The sequence below is a fragment of the Schistocerca americana genome, chromosome 4 (assembly GCF_021461395.2).
Source record: "Schistocerca americana isolate TAMUIC-IGC-003095 chromosome 4, iqSchAmer2.1, whole genome shotgun sequence".
Taxonomy (NCBI): Eukaryota; Metazoa; Arthropoda; class Insecta; order Orthoptera; family Acrididae; genus Schistocerca; species Schistocerca americana.
Window position 1 is genome coordinate 219,326,857 of NC_060122.1, and position 20,465 is coordinate 219,347,321.

Consider the following 20,465-nt stretch of genomic DNA (forward strand, 5'->3'; position numbering starts at 1 on the left):
GGTCTGGGGCGTGTGCAGTTGAAGTGCTATGGGTCTCTTGATACGTCCAGATGCGACTCTGACTAGTTACACGTGCGTAAGCATCCTATCTGATTACCTGCATCCATTCATGTCCATTTTGGATTCCGACGAACATTGGCAGTTACAGCAGGACAATGCGACACTCTACAGGTCCAGAACGCTACAGAGTAGCTCCAGGAACACTCTTCTGAGTTTAAACAACTCCACTGGCCACCAAACTTGCCAGACATGAACATTATTGTGCATATACTGGATGCCTTGCAATATGCTGTTCAGAGGAGCTTTCCATCCCCTCGTACTCTTACGGATTTATGGACAGCCGTGCAGGATTCATAGTCTCAGTTCCCTCCAGCACTACTTCAGACATTAGTCGAGTCCATGCCACGTCGTGTTGCAACACTTCTGGGTGTTAGCGGGGCCCTACATGATATTAGGCAGGTGTACCAGTTCCTTTGGCTCTTCAGTGAAAAAAACTGACTGAATAGATTAACGATGAACTTGAGAGGATGTCACGGGACGCCTGTCGCGAACAAATGCAACGAACGATAACGAACAAAATGAGAATCTTAAAAAAAAAACATTTGTTAGTGATTGAGATTCGTGGGACGATCGTGTATGAGGCGACGTTTCGGTTCCTGGTCAAACTTTTAATATATATTTTTTCTTCACTGATCGTATTGCTAATTTATATGACATTTGAGAGGTAATATATTTTTTTAAAAAATCACGTGTATTTGCATGATGTTTTAGTGAATTTCATGTTATTTGACTACTTACTATTTTAAATTAAATTTAGTTAGTAGAACAAACATATTTATAACTATCGACAAGAAAATGAAAAAAAACGCATAGAGTTTTCGTGAAAATGTATTTCTGTCGTGATGTGCGAAATCCCTTATACATACAATCCGTTAAGGTACCGGAAACTGCTTTGCTCCTCGACGCTTCGAGCTGCAGACACAGAGGCAGGCCGCATTCGGCAGTTAACCTGCGTTGTGGTAAGACCTTGCTAATGTAGCAAGAACGAATAAAATAGGTGCAAATTTTTTGAATATCACAGAATTTACACTTTTACTACAAAAATGAAGGTCTGAGTGGGAGTCGAAACTTCGGCTCACACACGTTCGAACGCTAACCAGTTGAGTACCAGGAACTCTAACCTCCGACACCTAGGCACAGGTACATCAGTTACATAATAGACGCGTAAAATTTCTCGTGCGATTTTCTCGGAATTGCCAGAGTAGTGCAACTTACTGTTTGTACATTATTTTGTTTTAATGGCCTACTAAAGATGTACCAAGTGAAGTAAATCCGTGATCCCACGTCATGGCCTCCCCTTGTGAGTAATATGCATGACACGTAACACCTCCACCGATGTTGAGCACTTTTCAGTACGTCCTCGTACAAGACTAAGGTGTAAAAACAATCCAAGGTTCCTAGGACAATAAAAATGAGAGAATTGAAAAACAGTTTTTAATCAAAAGGTTGAAATGTTTATGTGTCCACCAGTCGTGGAGTGCTGGCGATAGTTTTTCGTTATTTGTGTCCTACATAAGATCATATTTGCCATCCACATGGACCATGGGACCAGGGAAAAGGGGAAGTAGCCGTTACAGTCTCCATTGCAGTAGTGGCGTCTTGTAATTTTCTGCGACAGTCGTATGTCGGGTCATAGAGTTAATAGGTAGATGGAAAAGGAAATGGTGAAAAGAGTACCACTTTAGTAAGAATATACTCTTTTGATTCTGTAAAAACTAATGTGCCTGTACATTTATACACTCCTGGAAATGGAAAAAAGAACACATTGACACCGGTGTGTCAGACCCACCATACTTGCTCCGGACACTGCGAGAGGGCTGTACAAGCAATGATCACACGCACGGCACAGCAGACACACCAGGAACCGCGGTGTTGGCCGTCGAATGGCGCTAGCTGCGCAGCAATTGTGCACCGCCGCCGTCAGTGTCAGCCAGTTTGCCGTGGCATACGGAGCTCCATCGCAGTCTTTAACACTGGTAGCATGCCGCGACAGCGTGGACGTGAACCGTATGTGCAGTTGACGGACTTTGAGCGAGGGCGTATAGTGGGCATGCGGAAGGCCGGGTGGACGTACCGCCGAATTGCTCAACACGTGGGGCGTGAGGTCTCCACAGTACATCGATGTTGTCGCCAGTGGTCGGCGGAAGGTGCACGTGCCCGTCGACCTGGGACCGGACCGCAGCGACGCACGGATGCACGCCAAGACCGTAGGATCCTACACAGTGCCGTAGGGGACCGCACCGCCACTTCCCAGCAAATTAGGGACACTGTTGCTCCTGGGGTATCGGCGAGGACCATTCGCAACCGTCTCCATGAAGCTGGGCTACGGTCCCGCACACCGTTAGGCCGTCTTCCGCTCACGCCCCAACATCGTGCAGCCCGCCTCCAGTGATGTCGCGACAGGCATGAATGGAGGGACGAATGGAGACGTGTCGTCTTCAGCGATGAGAGTCGCTTCTGCCTTGGTGCCAATGATGGTCGTATGCGTGTTTGGCGCCGTGCAGGTGAGCGCCACAATAAGGACTGCATACGACCGAGGCACACAGGGCCAACACCCGGCATCATGGTGTGGGGAGCAATCTCCTGCACTGGGCGTACACCACTGATGATCGTCGAGGGGACACTGAATAGTGCACGGTACATCCAAACCGTCATCGAACCCATCGTTCTACCATTCCTAGACCGGCAAGGGAACTTGCTGTTCCAACAGGACAATGCACGTCCGCATGTATCCCGTGCCACCCAACGTGCTCTAGAAGGTGTAAGTCAACTACCCTGGCCAGCAAGATCTCCGGATCTGTCCCCCATTGAGCATGTTTGGGATTGGATGAAGCGTCGTCTCACGCGGTCTGCACGTCCAGCACGAACGCTGGTCCAACTGAGGCGCCAGGTGGAAATGGCATGGCAAGCCGTTCCACAGGACTACATCCAGCATCTCTACGATCGTCTCCATGGGAGAATAGCAGCCTGCATTGCTGCGAAAGGTGGATATACACTGTACTAGTGCCGACATTGTGCATGCTCTGTTGCCTGTGTCTATGTGCCTGTGGTTCTGTCAGTGTGATCATGTGATGTATCTGACCCCAGGAATGTGTCAATAAAGTTTCCCCTTCCTGGGACAATGAATTCACGGTGTTCTTATTTCAATTTCCAGGAGTGTATGACTGTGTTTTATTGTCTTTGGAGATTCTACTTTCCAGATATGCAAGCACATCGACTAGAATCAATAGGGAATTAACTTCTTAAAAGAAACTTGAATGATAACTCCACTCATGGCTACTGGCTGAACGGAATAAATCTGTTGTGAAAAAGAATGACTATTGTGTGGCAACGTCTCATGTCTTTGCTTAAAAATAAAAATGAACTTAAGCGCCCACATACACTCAACCACTCATACCATACAACGTAATATACAGATATAATTATGAAATTACAATAACATGTAGTATTCAAGTAGGTAAGAAAGACTATTTCAGCTCGTGGACCGAGCGAAGTGGCGCAGTGGTTAGCACACTGGACTCGCATTCGGGAGGACGACGGTTCAATCCCGTTTCCAGCCATCCTGATTTAGGTTTTCCGTGATTTCCCTAAATCGCTTCAGGCAAATGCCGGGATGGTTCCTTTGAAAGGGAACGGCCGATTTCCTTCCCCATCCTTCCCTAACCCGAGTTTGCGCTCCGTCTCTAATGACCTCGTTGTCGACGGGACGTTAAACACTAACATCCTCCTCCTCCTTCAGCTCGTGGGGAGTACTGAATATTAGTGTTACTCTTATTAACATTTCTTATAAATGCTTCCAGAATGAGATTTTCACTCAGCAGCGGAGTGAGCGCTGATATGGAACTTCCTGGCAGATTAAAACTGTGTACCAGACCGACACTCGAACTCGGGACCTTTGCCTTTCGTGCGCAAGTGTTCTACAACTGAGATACCCAACCACGACTCACGACCCCCTCCTCACAGCTTCAGTTCCGCCAGTACCTCGTCTCTTACCTTCCAACAGTGGTAGGACACTTGCCCGCGAAAGGCAAAGGTCCCGAGTTCGCGTCTCGGTCCGGCACACAGTTTTAATATCCCAGGAAGTTTCAGGTTGTAAATGTTTGAGCTGTTGCGAATCGAATGAAACTGTGCAGAGCAATTCAGGGGCAGTTAATCATCACTGAATTGAAGTGGTATGTGTAGCAAAAGTGTTAATTCTCTACTACTTTCCAGAATGAAACTTTACTCTGCGGAGTGACCACCCTCTTGCACAGTTAGTTAGCAAACATGTTTTCACGGACATGAGTTACAATTCAAAATATCGTGTACGCTGTCCCCTCTGCAAGCCCCAGAAGTCTGTAAAGGGAATTTTTCAACTCCCTGTTAACAGACTAAGATAAGTATCTGTGGAGGTTTAATTCTTTTCAGGTTTAAAACAGGTGAAAGTAAGTAATGCACGTTTTGACCATTTCATCGAATAAGTTGCACATAATCCAAAAACCAAGCACACTCACCAAAATCTATTGCCAACCTAGGAAATCTGATGAAATTCTAGCCCTGACTGATGTGTAATACACGTAGTAGTGATAAAATGATATTCTTTAACAGGTCAAAGGGATTAGCGCGAATCGTATGTGACGTGTTTAGATGTGTAATGTTTATAGTAATATGCACCTAAGTTTAGTTTTGTAGGTATTGCAACGGCACATCGAGGCTGTATAAGGGCAGTGGTCATGTTGGCCAAGATCGGTTCGCTTTGCGAGATCGGTAAGTCAAGACGTGCGTTCATGATCGGCTTGTCAGCAGCATTAGCGTTTGAAATTTTTTGACTGACAAGTTTAGGACATGTGGAATTTTTGCAGGATTTCGGGAACTCAGAGGTTTTTCCACCGTCGGGTTTTGAACTGCAGCGTTGTGTTTAAAGATTTGTGGAATTGCAGCACAGTTTCGTAGTCTTTGAAAGTTATTCACAACCAATATTCCGAACTTTAACTTTGAAAAGCAATGTGGTGAACCTGACTTCGTGCATTCTGAACCTAAGTCACAAACAGATCTTCCGCTGCATTCACAACGTTAAGAATCAATCAGTATTTTAATTACTGAACAGTACTCAGCTTGTGTTAAGCACGTTTTCTCGTTTTGCCAATGATAATCGTCTCTGCAGCTTAATCAAGCTATAGGAAGTTAAGAGAACAGGGTATTGCGGCAGATACGTGGCCCTCTGCTAGACTTATGAAGCCTAAAAACTTTAAAAATCGGTCTCGCACTCAGTTAAGAGTGTAATTCTCTTTACACGCATAAAAATAGGTGCTGTTCTTGATTATTTTTCAAATAAAACAAAAAATCTGATGATATAGTTCTAGTTCTTACACTCTTATCTGTAGGAAACATTTTTCTGTCCACATCTGACGCTCTCTGAAAGCGCTGTAACCGCTGTACAAAGTGGAAAGACTCCTTGCAGCCGGAACATTAATCATCGGCGGGAATTCCCGAAGCCCATCTACTAAACTTGAAACAAAATAATTTTGTATAAGTCATTTAAAACATATTTTATACCAGCATACATAGAAAAATTCAAAAATGTTACCTTCTAACAGAATGGTGACATATTGAAACAAATGTGCACTGAAAATAGACTTTTGAAGATATAGCAGAACGGTTACGTGTGCTGGTATAGACTTCAATTTAGAATGGTGGCATCTAGCTCCAATCAAAATCGTATGTAACCGCTCTCAAGCTCTGTTTCTCGTCAGTTTAAGAAATACAGGTTTTAGGAAAACGCATTTGCAGTTACTTTTCTAGTAGTTAAGATTAAGATGCTTCTAGTCAGCCATCTCTGGATAATACAGAAATTCTTCGAGGTCCAAAAGGAATCCTACTCCACCTTGTTCGTGGCTATGGTGGTCCTGCCGGCCTCTTTGTCAGCTTCTCTTATCTGCTGCTCTGTTCTCTCGATAAGCTTTCCATCTGATTTTGTTCAGAAGTTGTAACGGCTCGGTCCGATCTCAGGTTCGAGCACGTTCATGTTGTTATTGTTGTTATCTTCAGTGCAAAGACTGGTTTGATGCAGCTCTCCATGCTGCTCTATCCTGAGCAAGCATCTTCACCTCCGTGTAACTACTACACCCTACAACCGTCTGAATTTGCTTAATGCGTTCATCACTTGGCCTTAGTCTACGATTTTACCCCCCCCCCCCCCCCCCTCTCTCACGCAGCCCTCCAGGACTAAATTGATGACCCCTTGTTGCCTCAGAAAATGTGTCCTACCAACCACCCTTCCTTCTAGTCAGGTTGTGCCACAGATTTCTCTTCTCCTCAGTTCTATTCAGTAGCTCCTCATTAGTTACGTGGTCTACCCATCTAATCTTCAGCATTCTTCTGTAGCACCACATTTCAAAAGCTTCTATTCTCTTCTTGTCTAAACTGTTTATCGCCCATGTTTCATTTCCATACATAGCTACACTCCTAACAAATACTTTCAGAAAGGAATTCCTGACACTTAAATCTATACTCGATGTTAACAAATTTGTCTCCTTCAGAAACAATTTTCTTGCCGTTGCCAGTCTACATTTTATATCCTCCCTACGTCGACCACCATCTGTTATTTTCCTCCCCAAGTAGGAAAACTCGTTTACTACATTAACTGTCTCATTTCCTAATCTAATTTCCTCGACATCACCTGATTTAATTCGAGTAAATTCCATTATCCTCGTTTTGCTTTTGTTGGTGTTCATCTTATATCATCCTTTCAAGACACTGCCCATTCCGTTCAACTGCTCTTCCAGGTCCTTTGCTGTCTCTGACAGAATTACAATGTCATCGGCGAACCTCAGAGTTTTTATTTCTTCTCCCTGCACTTCATTTTTACTCCAACTTTTTCTTTCGTTTCCTTTACTGTTTGCGCAACATGCAGACTGAATAAATCGGGGATAGGCTACAACCCTGTGCCACTGCTTCCCTTTCATGCCCCTCGATTCTCAAAATTGCCATCTGGCTTCTGTACAAATTGTAAATAGCCGTCCTCTCCCTGTATTTTCCCCTGCCACATTTAGAATTAAGAAAGAGAGTATTCCAGTAAACATTGTCAAAAGCTTTTTCCATGTCTACAAATCCTGTAAATGAAGGTTTGTCTGCAGGTTTGCCTTTCCTTAACCTATCTTCTATGAGAAGTCGTAGGGTCAGTATTGCCTCACGTGTTTTAACATTTCTACGGAATCCAAACTGATCTTCCTTGAGGTCGGCTTCTACCAGTTCTTCCAATCTTCTGTAAAGGATTAGTGTTAGTATTTTACAACCGTGACTTATTAAACTGGCAGTAAGGTAATTTTCACGCCTGTCAGCACATGTTTTCTTTGGAATTTCTTGCTCACCAAAAGGAAGAGTTTTGTCATGGATGGCTCTCCCAAGGACATCAGTAGCTCTACCGGAATGCCGTCCGAAGTGGCCGTGCGGTTCTAGGCGCTGCAGTGTGGAACCGCGAGACCGCCACGGTCGCAGGTTCGAATCCTGCCTCTGGCATGGATGTGTGTGATGTCCTTAGGTTAGTTAGGTTTAACTAGTTCTAAGTTCTAGGGGACTAATGACTTCAGAAGTTGAGTCCCATAGTGCTCAGAGTCACTTGAACCATCTACCGGAATGTTGTCTACTTCCGGGACCTTGTTTCGACTCCAGTCTTTCAGTGCTTTCTCAAAGTCTTCTCACAATATCATATCTCCCTTCCATCTCCATAATATTGCCCTCAAGTACATCTCCTTTGTACAGGCCTTCTATACACACCTTCTACCTTCCTGGTTTCCCTTCTTTGCTGAGGACTGGTTTACCTTCTCCTAAGGTCTCCCATTTTCCTGTAGGCAGCATGTATCTTACCCCTTGCCGGTCGGTGTGGCCGAGCGGTTCTAGGCGCTTCAGTCTGGAACCGCGTGACCGCTACGGTCGCAGGTTCGAATCCTGCCTCGGGCATGGATGTGTGTCATGCCCTTAGGTTAGTTAGGTTTAAGTAGTTCTAAGTTCTAGGGGACTGATGACTTCAGATGTTAAGTCAACTAGTGCTCAGAGCCATTTGAACCATTTTTATCTTAGCCCTAGTGATATGTGCTTCTACATCCTTACATATGTCCTCTACCCATTTAGAGCCTTCTGTCGATTCATTTTTTAGTTGTTTGTATTCCCTTTCGCCTACTTCATTTATTGCGTTTTATATTTTCTCCTTTCACAAATTAAATTCAAAATCTCTTGTGTTATCCAAGGATTTCTACTAGCTCTCGAATTTTTACTTACTTGCTCCTCTGCTGCCTTCTCTATTTCATCTCTCAAAGCTACATATTCCTCTTCTACTGTATTCTTTTTCATTTTTCTTGCCAATCGTTCCTCAATACTCCCTCTGAAACTCTCGACAACCTTTTGTTGTTTCGGTTTATCCAGGTTCCATCTCCTTAAATTCCTGTCTTTTTTGCAGTTTCTTCAGTTTTAATCTGCAGATCATAACCAATAAATTGTGGTCAGACTCCATATCTGCCCCTGGAAATGTCTTGCAGTTTAAAATCTTGGTTCCGAAATCTCTGTCTTACCATTATATAATCAATCTGAGACCTTCTGGTGTGTCCAGCTCTCTTCCACGTTTACAGCCTTCGTTCATGATTCTTAAACCATGTGTTAGCTATGATTAAATTATGCTCTGTGCAAAATTCCACCAGGTGGCGTCCTCTTTCATACCTTTACCCAGTCCATATTCGCATACTAATTTTCCTTGTCTTCGTTTTCCTACTATCGAATTCCAGTCCCCCATGACTATTAAATATTTGTCTCCCTTAACTACCTGAATAATTTCTTTTATTTCACCATACATTTCTTCAATCTCCTCCTCATCTGCCGAGCTAGTTGGCATATAAACGTCTGCTGCTGTGCTACTGTGGTAAGTGTGGGCTTCGGGTCTATCTTAGCTACAATAATGCGTTCACTATGTTGTCCTTATTAGCTTACCAGCGTTTCTATTTTTTATTCGTTATTGAACCTACTCCTGCATTATCCTGTTTGATTTTGTATTTATAACCATATTTCACCTGACCAGAAGCCCTGTTCCTCCTGGCACCGAACTTCACTAATTCCAACTGTATATAACTTTAACCTATTCATTTCCCTTTTTATATTTTCTAACCTGCCTGCCCGAATAAGGGACGACATTCCACGCTCTGATGCGTAGAACGCCAGTTTTGTTTCTACTGTTAACGACATCCTTCTGAGAGTCTCCTGGGAGACTATTTTACCTCCGGAATATTTTATCCAAGAGGATGCCATCACTTTAACCACACTGCAGAGCTGTATGCCCTCGAGAAAAATTACAACTGTAGTTTCCCCTTGCTTTCAGCTGTTCGCGGCACCAGCAAAGCTAGGCCATTCTGGTCGATGTGACAGGTTCAGACCAATCAATCATCCAGATTATTGCCCCTGCAACTACTGAAAAGGCTGCTGTTCCTCTTCAGGAACCACATGTTTCTCTGGCCTCTCAACAGATACCCCTCCGTTGTGGTCGCACCTACGGCAGTGCTATCTGTATCGCTGAGGCACGCAAGCCCCCCCCCCCCCCCCCCGCGCCCCACCACACCAACGGCAAGATGTGTGCTTCATGGGAGTGGAGGGGCGGGGGGTGAGCTCGTTATGGATATTATCACGTTCATAATATACATCATGTCTGTTAGGCAAATGGCGAAATAACATGCTGCCGCATTGGCCACTTTTTCCCGGTCTGACTGGTTTTCGAGTACAATTTTTCACAACTCGCCCTGTAACTCAATAAAGGAGCTTCTGGTGTCTTTGGGAGGGACATAATGACCGATGTAAACGACACAGACAGGCCAAGGAGCCACCGTATTTAAAGTCAACTGGGAACTTTAGCCGCCACGTTCTGCAGCGTCAGGACAACTGATACCTAGGTGAGCACGGAATCATATGTTTATGTTTGTTATACCATAGCATTTGCTGCTGTCGGTCACAGAAATGACATTTCGGGAGACGATTCGCGTTATTAGGTGCGTTTGGCGTGTACTGTATCATTTTAAGCGTTATATTGGGTATGCTCGAGCTGCTGCATTATTTTGGTGACTTTACTATAATGTGAGCATGCGTGTTTTAGTAATTACTAATGTATCTTTCCCTATAGATACAGGCGGTTCCGTTTATGGCTTTTAAATTCGATTATTCTATTTCTGACTCGAATAACACTTCACTCTTAGTAGTACTGCCTTACATACACTGAGGTGGCAAAACTCTTGAGATACCTCCTAATATCGTTTCGGATTTCCTTTTGTCCTGTGTAGGGCGACAAATCGACATGGCATGGACTCAACAAGTCTCTGGAAGTCCCCTGCTTAAACATTCAGCCATGCTGTTCCTACTGTGAAAGTGTTACCGGCGCAGGATTTTGTACACGAACTAACCTGTCGATTAAGTCGCATAAATGTTCGATACGTGGCCAAATCATAGGCTCGAATTGTTCAGAATGTCCTTCAAACCAGTCGTGAGCAATTGTGGCCCGGTGACATGGCACATTGTCATCCATAAGAATTCCATCATTGTTTGGGAATACGAAGTCCATAAACAGTTGCAGATGGGCTCCAAGTATCCGAAAATAACATTTTCCAGTCAATGATCATTAAGTCGAACCAAGGGACCCAATCCTTTCCATGTAAATAGAGTCCACGCTATCATGGAGCCACCGCCAGCTTGCCAGTGCCTTGTTGACAACTTGGGTAAATGAGCTTGTGAGGTCTGCATCACACTCGAAGCCTACCATTAGCTCTTACCAACTGAAACCGAGTCTCATCCCAGCAGGTCAATGTTTTCCAGTCGTCTACGGTCCAACTCGTGCGGTCACGAACACACTTGAAGCGTTGCAGGCAATGTCGTGCTCTTAGCAGAGGCACTCGCAACTGTCGTATGCTGCCATAGCCCATTAACATCACATTTACCCGCAACGTCGTAACAGATACGTTCGTCGTACGTCCCACGTAGATTCCAGCGTTTATTTCACGCAGCGTTGCTTGTCTCTTGACATTGACAACTCTACGTAAACGCCGCTGCTCTCGGCTGTTAACTTAATGCCGTCGGCCACTGCATTGTCCTTGGTGAGAGATAATGCCAGAACTGTGTTATTCTCGATCCACTCTTGACACTATGAATCTCGGAATATTGAGCACTCTAATGATTTCCGAATGTCCTATGCGTCTAGTTCCAACTACTATTCCGCGCTTAAAATATGTTAATTCCCTTCATGCGGCCACAATCTCGTCGGAAACCTGATTGCAAATGGCAGCTCCACAAAAACACTGCCATTTTATACTTCGTGAACACAATAATACCGCCAACTGTATATGTGCATATCGCTATCCCATGAACTTTGTAAGCCCAATGCATTCATCAGAAGTACATTTAACAGATGTTTGGTATTTGTGATGAAAACAAACCATCGTCGAGCATACAAACCATAAAAAACGTAGGTCGAATGTTTAACTAATGATGAAAACTCCAGCATTATGCTGATTTTGTGTGGCTTTGAGCAGTTCTAATGCTAACTGAAGGCGGGACTTTGATGTAATATTGCTCTGGGATATTTGTTTCTTCGGATAAAAGCAGTTATCAGATCCCCAAAGTCAATTCATTCAGGTTGAATTTTTATACATTTGTATAACCTGTTTCGTGATTCAGTATCTGATGTGATATCAACCTTCTGCTGTCGTTGTTTCTACATCCATAAACTTTCAAGAATTATTTGATAACGGATAAAATAAAACTGAATCATATTAGTGTACGTTGTGCACTGACCTAAAAAACAAACCCGTGCTGACAATCTAATATTTCTGTTGTAAAGCTAATAGGGATAGAGAGAACCAAAATAGAACACGTTTATGCTTTACTGCAATTCTGTTACATAAGCGTACAGTTATTCGATATTAAGATGCGGCCCATGCTACAGGGTGGTTTTTTCCACCGTGTACAAACTTTTGAAACCGATCGACGAGAGGATACAGAACAAAAAAGGTCTAATGAACTTACGTCCGGAAATGCATGGTTTCCATGCTAGAGACATTTCAATCATACTTTGTTACAGAGGCTGCGGTGTAATACGCGCTGTGCCATAAAGTCAGTTACAGTGTGTGTTGAAATTGGTTTCCTTGTGCCTCAACGCTTGCGTGTACGCGCCGTAGCATGTTCTGTCTCACACGTTCGAATCATCAATCACACTTTTTCCAGCAGGGGAGGCAAAGTCACACGCAAGAAACGCCGATAGTTCCAGCCTGCTGGGCGACGTGGAAGGAAGACTGGACCCGAAATACGATCGTCGATTATCCCGGCCCACACGTTCCGGCTGCATCGATGCTGATGATTCGCAATCATCATACGATGGGGGTTCTGCATATCATCTCACAGATGACTTTTATGAAAGATGAAGATATCACTACGCGTAAAGCTGGCTTCACCTGTGAATAGGGTGGATGACACAAATCACGGAAGCGTGGTTGGCTGGTGAAGAAACCAGTGACAAAACCGCTCCCGATTTGGAAAGTCTGTCGCTAGTAAGCCCTGCACACGCTGTAAGTGATAAGGATAGTAACAATTGTTATGGAGAATGTTCCACACAGTCGTCTGGCTTGCCCTTTACTAGCGAGCCAATTACCTGGTACTGACACGGCGGTCGCTTTCCGCAATGTTAATCAATTTTTCTCCAAGTCTTTTGTCCGAACATTTCTGGTACGTCCTTCATGGTTTCTTGCTTCCTGAAACAACCCTGTCTCAGACAAACGGTGAAACGCTGTTGCAAACATTGAATGGTGTGCTTATTGTCAGCGAGGATAAGTCTCCTGATACAAATTGCTGCCCGCCACCCGTTGCCATATGCCTTTCCGTAAATTCATACCATGTCGACAAGCTATCGATTCGAATATTGAACCATTGTGTAGAACGCTGTATCACATTCAAGGTGCGTCAGCAAGGAAAGTGAATGGGACACAACAGTACCATTTACTATCACAGGAGAGGGCGCTGGGGCAGTGTCACCATAGAGGAGGATACCATGCATTCTATAGCTGTGGCTGCATGGTACAGCGCGTGTTACACTGCAGTCTCTGTAACAAAGTATGATTGAATAAATCGTCTCTAGCATGGAAACCAAGCACATCCGGGCATAAGTTCATTAGACCTTTTTTGTTCTGTATCGTTGATCAATCTCTAGAATTTGTACACGGTGGAAAAATCACGCTGTATATTTCTACATTGTTGTTGTTGTGGTCTCCAGTCCTCAGACTGGTTTGATGCAGCTCTCCATGCTACTCTATCCTGTGCAAGCTTCTTCATCTCCCAGAACTTACTGCAACCTACATCCTTCTGAATCTGCTTAGTGTATTCATCTCTTGGTCTCCCTCTACGATTTTTACCCTCCACGCTGCCCTCCAATGCTAAATTTGTGATCCCTCGATGCCTCAGAACATGCCGTACCAACCAGTCCCTTCTTCTTGTCAAGTTGTGCCACAAACTCCTCTTCTCCCCTATTCTATTCAATATCTCCACATTAGTTACGTGATCTACCCATCTAATCTTCAGCATTCTTCTGTAGCACCACATTTCGAAAGGTTCTATTCTCTTCTTGTCCAAACTATTTATCGTCCATGTTTCACTTCCATACATGGCTACACTCCATACAAACGTTTTTAATTCTTCTCCATGGATTTTAATACCTACTCCGAATTTTTCTTTTGTTTCCTTTACTGTTTGCTCAATATACAGACTGAATAACATCAGGGATAGGCTACAACCCTGTCTTACTCCCTTCCCAACCACTGCTTCCCTTTCATGTCCCTCGACTCTTATAATTGCCGTCTGGTTTCTGTACAAATTGTAGATAGTCTTTCGCTCCCTGTATTTTACCCCTGCCACCTTTAGAATTTGAAAGAGAGTATTCCAGTCACCATTGTCAAAAGATTTCTCTAAGTCTACAAATGCTAGAAAGGTAGGTTTGCATTTCCTTAATCTTTCTTCTAAGATAAGGCGTAAGGTCAGTATTCGCTCACGTGTTGCAACATTTCTACGGAATCCAAACTGATCTTCCCCGAGGTCGACTTCTACCAGTTTTTCCATTCGTCTGTAAAGAATTCGCGTTAGTATTTTGCAGCTGTAACTTATTAAACTGGTAGTTCGGTAATTTTCACATCTGTCAACACCTGCTTTCTTTAGGATTGGAATTGTTATATTCTTCTTGATGTCTGAGGGTATTTCGCCTGTCTCATACATCTTGCTCACCAGATGCTAGAGTTTTGTCATGACTGGCTCTCCCAAGGCAGTCAGTAGTTCTAATGGAATGTTGTCAACTCCCGGGGCCTTGTTTCGACTCAGGTCTTTCAGTGCTCTGTCAAACTCTTCACGCAGTATCGTATCTCCCATTTTATCTTCATCTACATCCTCATCCATTCCATAGTATTGTCCTCAAGTACATCGCCCTTGTATAGACCCTCTATATACTCCATCCACCTTTCTGCTTTCCGTTCTTTGCTTAGAACTGGGTTTCCATCTGAGCTCTTGATATTCATACAAGTGGTTCTCTTTTCTCCAAAGGTCTCTTTAATTTTCCTGTAGGCAGTATCTATCTTACTCCTAGTGAGATAACCCTGTACATCCTTACATTTGTCCTCTAGCCATCCCTGCTTAACAGTTTTGCACTTCCTGTCGATCTCATTTTTGAGACGTTTGTATTCCTTTTTCCGTGCTTCATTTACTGCATTTTTATATTTTCTCCTTTCATCAATTAAATTCAATATTTCTTCTGTTACCCAAGGATTTCTATCAGCCCTCGTCTTTTTACCTACTTGATCCTCTGCTGCCTTCACTACTTCATCTCTCATAGCTACCCATTCTTCTTCTACTGTATTTCTTTCCCCAATTCCTGTAAATTGTTCCCTTATGCTCTCTCTGAAACTCTGTACAACCTCTGGATTAGTCAGTTTATCCACGTCCCATCTCCTTAAATTCTCAGCTTTTTGCAGTTTCTTCAGTTTTAATCTACAGTTCATAACCAATAGATTGTGGTCAGAGTCCACATCTGCCCCTGGAAATGTCTTACAATTTAAAACCTTATTCCTAAATCTCTGTCTTACCATTATATAATCTATCTGATACCTTTTAGTACCTCCAGGGTTCTTCCATGTATACAACCTTCTTTCATGATTCTTGAACCAAGTGTTAGCTATGATTAATTTATGCTCTGTACAAACTTCTATCAGACGGCTTCCTCTTTACACACATCAAAAAAAGTTTTGCATCACCTCGGTTCAGAGTGTTCCGGAACTTGTACAGAAAATTGGAATAGAGATCAACATAAACATCATTTCCGCTCTTTTCATTGCTCATGAAAACCACACATTGCATGTTGTACCACCAGACAGCGAGACCTTCAGAGGTGGTGGTCCAGATTGCTGTTCACACCGGTACCTCTATTACCCAGTAGCACGTCCTTTTGCATTGATGCATGCCTATATTCGTCGTGGCATACTATCCACAAGTTCATCAAGGTACTGTTGGACCAGATTGTCCCACTCCTCAACGGCGATTTGGCGTAGATTCCTCAGAGTGGCTGGTTGGTTACGTTTTTTCAATGGATCCCAGGCATGTTCTATAGGGATCATGCTTGGAGGACATGCTGGCCACTCTAGTTGAGCCTTGTGTTTATCCTGAAGGAAGACATTCAAAAGATGTGCACGATGGGGTGCGAATTGTCCTCCATGAAGACGAATGCTTCGCCAATATGCTGCCGATATGGTTGTACTATCGGTCGGAGGATGCCATTCACGTATCGTACAGCCGTTACGGCGCCTTCCATGACCACCAGCGGCGTATGTCGGCCCCATATGATGTCACCCGAAAACAGCAGGGAAACTCCACCTTGCTGCACTCACTGAAAAGTGTGTCTAAGGCGTTCAGCCTGGCCGGGATGCCTCCAAACACAACTTTCCGACGATTGTCTGGTTGAAGACATATGCGACACTCATCGGTGAAGAGAACGTGATGCCAATCCTGAGCGGTCCATTTGGCATGTTGTTGGGCCCATCTGTACCGCGTTGCATGGTGTCGTAGTTGCAAAGATGGACCTCTTAATGGACGCGGGAGTGGCGTTGCGCACCATGCAGGCTGTTGCGCTCAGTTTGAGTCGTAACACGACGTCCTGTGGCTTTACGAACAGCACTATTCAACATGGTGGCGTTGCTGTCAGGGTTCCTCCCGGCCATAGTCCGTTGGTAGCGGTCATCCACTGCAGTAGTAGCCCTTGGGCACCTTGAATGAAGCATGTATTCGACAGTTTCTGTCTCTCTGTATCTGCTTCATGTCCGAACAACATCGCTTTTGTTCACGCCGAGACTCCTGGACACTTCCAGTGTTGAGAGCCCTTCCTGGCACAAAGTAACGATGCGTACGCGACCGAACAGCGCTATTGACGGTCTAGTCATGGTTGAACTACAGACAACACGAGCCGTGTACCTCCTTCCTGGTGGAATGACTGGAACTGATAGGCTGTCGGACCCCCTCCGTGTAATAGGCGCTGCTCATGCATGGTTGTTTACATCTTTGAGCGGGTCTAGTTACTTCTTTGAACAGTCAAAGGGAGTGTGTCTGTGATACAATATCCACAGTCAATGTCTGTCTTCAGGAGTTCTGGGGAGCAGGATGATGCAATACTTTTTTTGATGTGTGTTTAAGAAAGGCCCATCATTGTCGTTTCAACAGTGCTAAGTTTGTGTATACTTGCCTGATCTGTTTTCCTATGTCTTCCATTGATATAGTTTTGCGCAAATGATGTAACGTACAAGTGATATAATGCTTTAACAACAGCTTTAGCGGAATGCACTAATTGCATTACTATCAAAATTCAGAGCAAACTATCAAGTGAATCAATCCAGTAAGAAAACTCGGCCGAAGACCCAACATTCTGAGTACATCAAGACAATCTTAAGGGAACAGTAGTATTATCCATTGGCATTCGACAATTCCTTAATACACATTCTGCAATTCTGAAAACGCACTGGGCGTGATTAATGATTCAGAAAAATAATTTTAGGTTAGATTTCGATCGGAAGGCTCTGTTGCATCCACCTAACTAATACGATCAGTGTGATGACGTTTCAAAATATGGTGGTCATTATTACTTGTGGCTGCCACTCATAGCGCTGTTGATTAGGCAGGGTGACTCATCCACCTGCACCAATGGGCTTTATGCAACTCTAAAAGCCTTCAGCTACCACGCTCAAGATTTTCTAATTCTCTCACTCCCTATGCTCAGACTATTAGCTCTAAAGAAAAAAAAATGAATACAACTTATTTGTTGGAAATTTAATGTAGTAACAATTTGTTCTGGGATGGTTTTCGAAGTACTGAAGTAAAGCAATAAAAGTTACCTACAAATGCGACTTTCTTAATAGCTCGAAAACAGTGGCCTGCATTAAATTTCTCACAAAAATGTCTTATTCACTTTTTATGTAGGACCAATAGTTGCACGTCGTCAGCGAGAGAATATGAAAACATCACACGTCGTTTTCGAAGGTGTTGCGGGTTGCACAAAATCCTATGCTAGGGGCAACTTAATCACCCTACATACTTCTCTGGATGAACGCTACAAGAATATGAGACATCTCGGGGAACATTTTTAACAAACAAAAATCAGTTTTCTATAAATTTTCAAAGAGTGCTACCCCCATAAGCTCTTTTGCACATAGACAGTGCGTAAAGTCAGTGAATTAATAGGTCGCAATATCCTTTTCAGACCAAAACTTTTTTATGGAGGAAGGAAATTTTTCTTTGTGTGACTTAGGCGACTTTTTAACGATTTTAGACGCAAGATTTTTACAAACAATATGTACCCATTTTCATAACATACGTTGTAAACCTGGCTTCATTTTATGGACTAAAATATCTAATTACGAAATGTTCTCAATTGTAATAAATACACTACTGGCCAATAACATTGCTACACCACGAAGATGACGTGCTACAGACGCGAAATTTAACCGACGGGAAGAAGATGCTGTTATATGCAAACGATTAGGTTCTCAGAGCATTCACACAAGGTTGGCGCCGGTGGCGACACCTACAACGTGCTGACACGAGGAAAGTTTCCAACCGATTTCTCATACACAAACGGCAGTTGACCGGCGTTGCCTGGTAAAACGGTCTTGTGATGCCTCGTGTAAGGAGGAGAAATGCGTACCATCACGTTTCCGACTTTGATAAAGGTCGGATTGTAGCGTAACGCGATTGCGGTTTATCGTATCGCGACATTGCTGCTCGCATTCGTCGACATCCAATGACTGTTAGCAGAATATGGAATCGGTGGGTTCAGGAGGGTAATACGGAACGCCGTGCTGGATTTCAACGGTCTCGTATCACTAGCAGTCGAGATGACAGGCATCTTATCCGCATGGCTGTAACGAATCGTGCAGCCACGTCTCGATCCCTGAGTCAACAGATGGGCTCATTTGCAAGACAACAACCATCTGCACCAACAGTTCGACGACGTTTGCAGCAACAGGGACTATCAGCGCGGAGACTATGGCGGCGGTTACCCCTGACGCTGCATCGCAGACAGGAGCGCCTGCGATGGTGTACTCAACGACGAACCTGGGTGGACGAAAGGCAAAACCATTTTTTCGGATGAATCCAGGTTTTGTTTACAGCATCATGATGGTCGCATCCGTGTTTGGCGACATGGTGGTGAACGCACATTGGAAGCGTGTATTCGTCATCGCCATACTGGCTTATCACCCGGCGTGATGGTATGGGGTGCCATTGGTTACACGTCTCGGTCACCTCTTGTTCGCATTGACTGCACCATTTCAGATGTGTTACGACCCGTGGCTCTACACTTCATTCGATCCCTGCGAAACCCTACATTTCAGCAGGATAATGCACGACCGTATGTTGCATGGCCTGTACGGGTCTTTCTGGATACAGAAAATGTTCGATTGCTGCCCTGGCCAGCACATTCTCCAGATCTCTCACCAATTGATAACGTCTGGTCAATGGTGGCCGAGCAACTGCCTCGTCACAATACGCCAGTCACTATTCTTGATGAACTGTGGTGTCGTGCATGGGCGGCTGTACCTGTACACGCCATCCAAGCTCTGTTTGACTCAATGCCCAGGCGTATCAAGGCCGTTATTACGGCCAGATGTGGTTGTTCTGGGTACTGATTTCTCCGGATGTATGCACCCAAATTGGGTGAAAATGTAATCACATGTCAGTTCTAATATGATATATCTAATGAATACCCGTTTATCATCTGCATTTCTTCTTGGTGTAGCAATTTTAATGGCCAGTAGTGTAGTAAAATAATCATTCAATAACTATCGTGCAAAATAACAAAAACAATATTCAGTTGTACTGTGGAATATAGCGTACCCACCACATATGCATATTCTGGTGGCCACGAGCTGTTGCGCACTGATACAGTGTCTTGTTGACATTTTCACAGTGGTGCCCAACAGTTGGCAGCACTTGCACACGATGGAAAGGTTGAACAATCACAAATGTGTTCCTCAGGTTTCCATTGGGGAAAAAAATGCTGTTGCAACTAAGACCCAGTAAAAGTTAATGTACACTATTGTAGCCAGAGGGTCTGAAAGGGATAATGCGTGGAAATTCTGAGGTGGAGAAGTAATTTTCAGATCGATCGTTGGTATCTTTGACAGACCACACAGCCTCCCTATCGTCCGAGACGCCGGCCTTAAACATGATACTGCTCCGGCGGATACAGCTGATGCACATGGAGGGTCAGGGCTGGTTCGACATCGCCTACAACTTCTTGGTGGGGATGGACGGCGTGGTGTACGAGGGCCGCGGCTGGGGCATCGTCGGCAGCCACACCAAGAACTACAACGCAGTCAGCGTGGGCGTCGCCTTCATCGGCCACTTCATGCAGGAGCTGCCCTCCCCAGAGGCGGTCGCCTCCCTGTGGCGGCTGCTGGAGCAAGGCGTGCGCCTGGGCCACCTGTCCCCTGACTACCGCATCCTTGGATACTGTCAGTGCCGGCCGTCGGAGAGCCCGGGCCGCGCCTTCTTCTCGCTGATACAGACGTGGCCCCGTTGGGCTGAAACGGCGCCTCCTCCTCCTCCAGAGGCCTCCATCACGTACGTACTCTCTTCCTCTGCTACTATTGGCTTGGTGCGTAAGTTCGTAGCGTTTTTCCGTAAATTTACACTACTGGCCATTAAAATTGCTGCACCAAGAAGAAACGCAGATGATAAACGGGTATTCATTGGACAAATATATTATACTAGAACTGACATGTGATTTCATTTTCACGCAATTCGGGTACATAGATCCCGAGAAATCGGTACCCAGAACAACCACATCTGGCCGTAATAACGGCCTTGATACGCCTGGGCATTGAGTC

General features: G+C 44.4%; 2 protein-coding genes across 2 annotated transcripts in view; both read left to right on the forward strand.

The window, feature by feature from the left end:
* Positions 1-4,661, forward strand: part of LOC124613356 — a 74,715-nt gene extending 70,054 nt beyond the window's left edge. The window contains exon 3 of the mRNA XM_047142053.1: positions 4,648-4,661. Within this exon, the coding sequence (XP_046998009.1) occupies positions 4,648-4,661 (14 nt within the window). The remainder of the gene's footprint in view (positions 1-4,647) is intronic.
* Positions 4,662-19,766: 15,105 nt separating this feature from the next.
* LOC124612839 (peptidoglycan recognition protein 4-like) overlaps positions 19,767-20,465 on the forward strand; it is a 99,072-nt gene continuing 98,373 nt past the window's right edge. Inside the window, exon 1 of the mRNA XM_047141265.1 lies at positions 19,767-20,199. Coding sequence (XP_046997221.1) covers positions 19,802-20,199 — 398 coding nt within the window. The 5' untranslated portion in view covers positions 19,767-19,801. The remainder of the gene's footprint in view (positions 20,200-20,465) is intronic.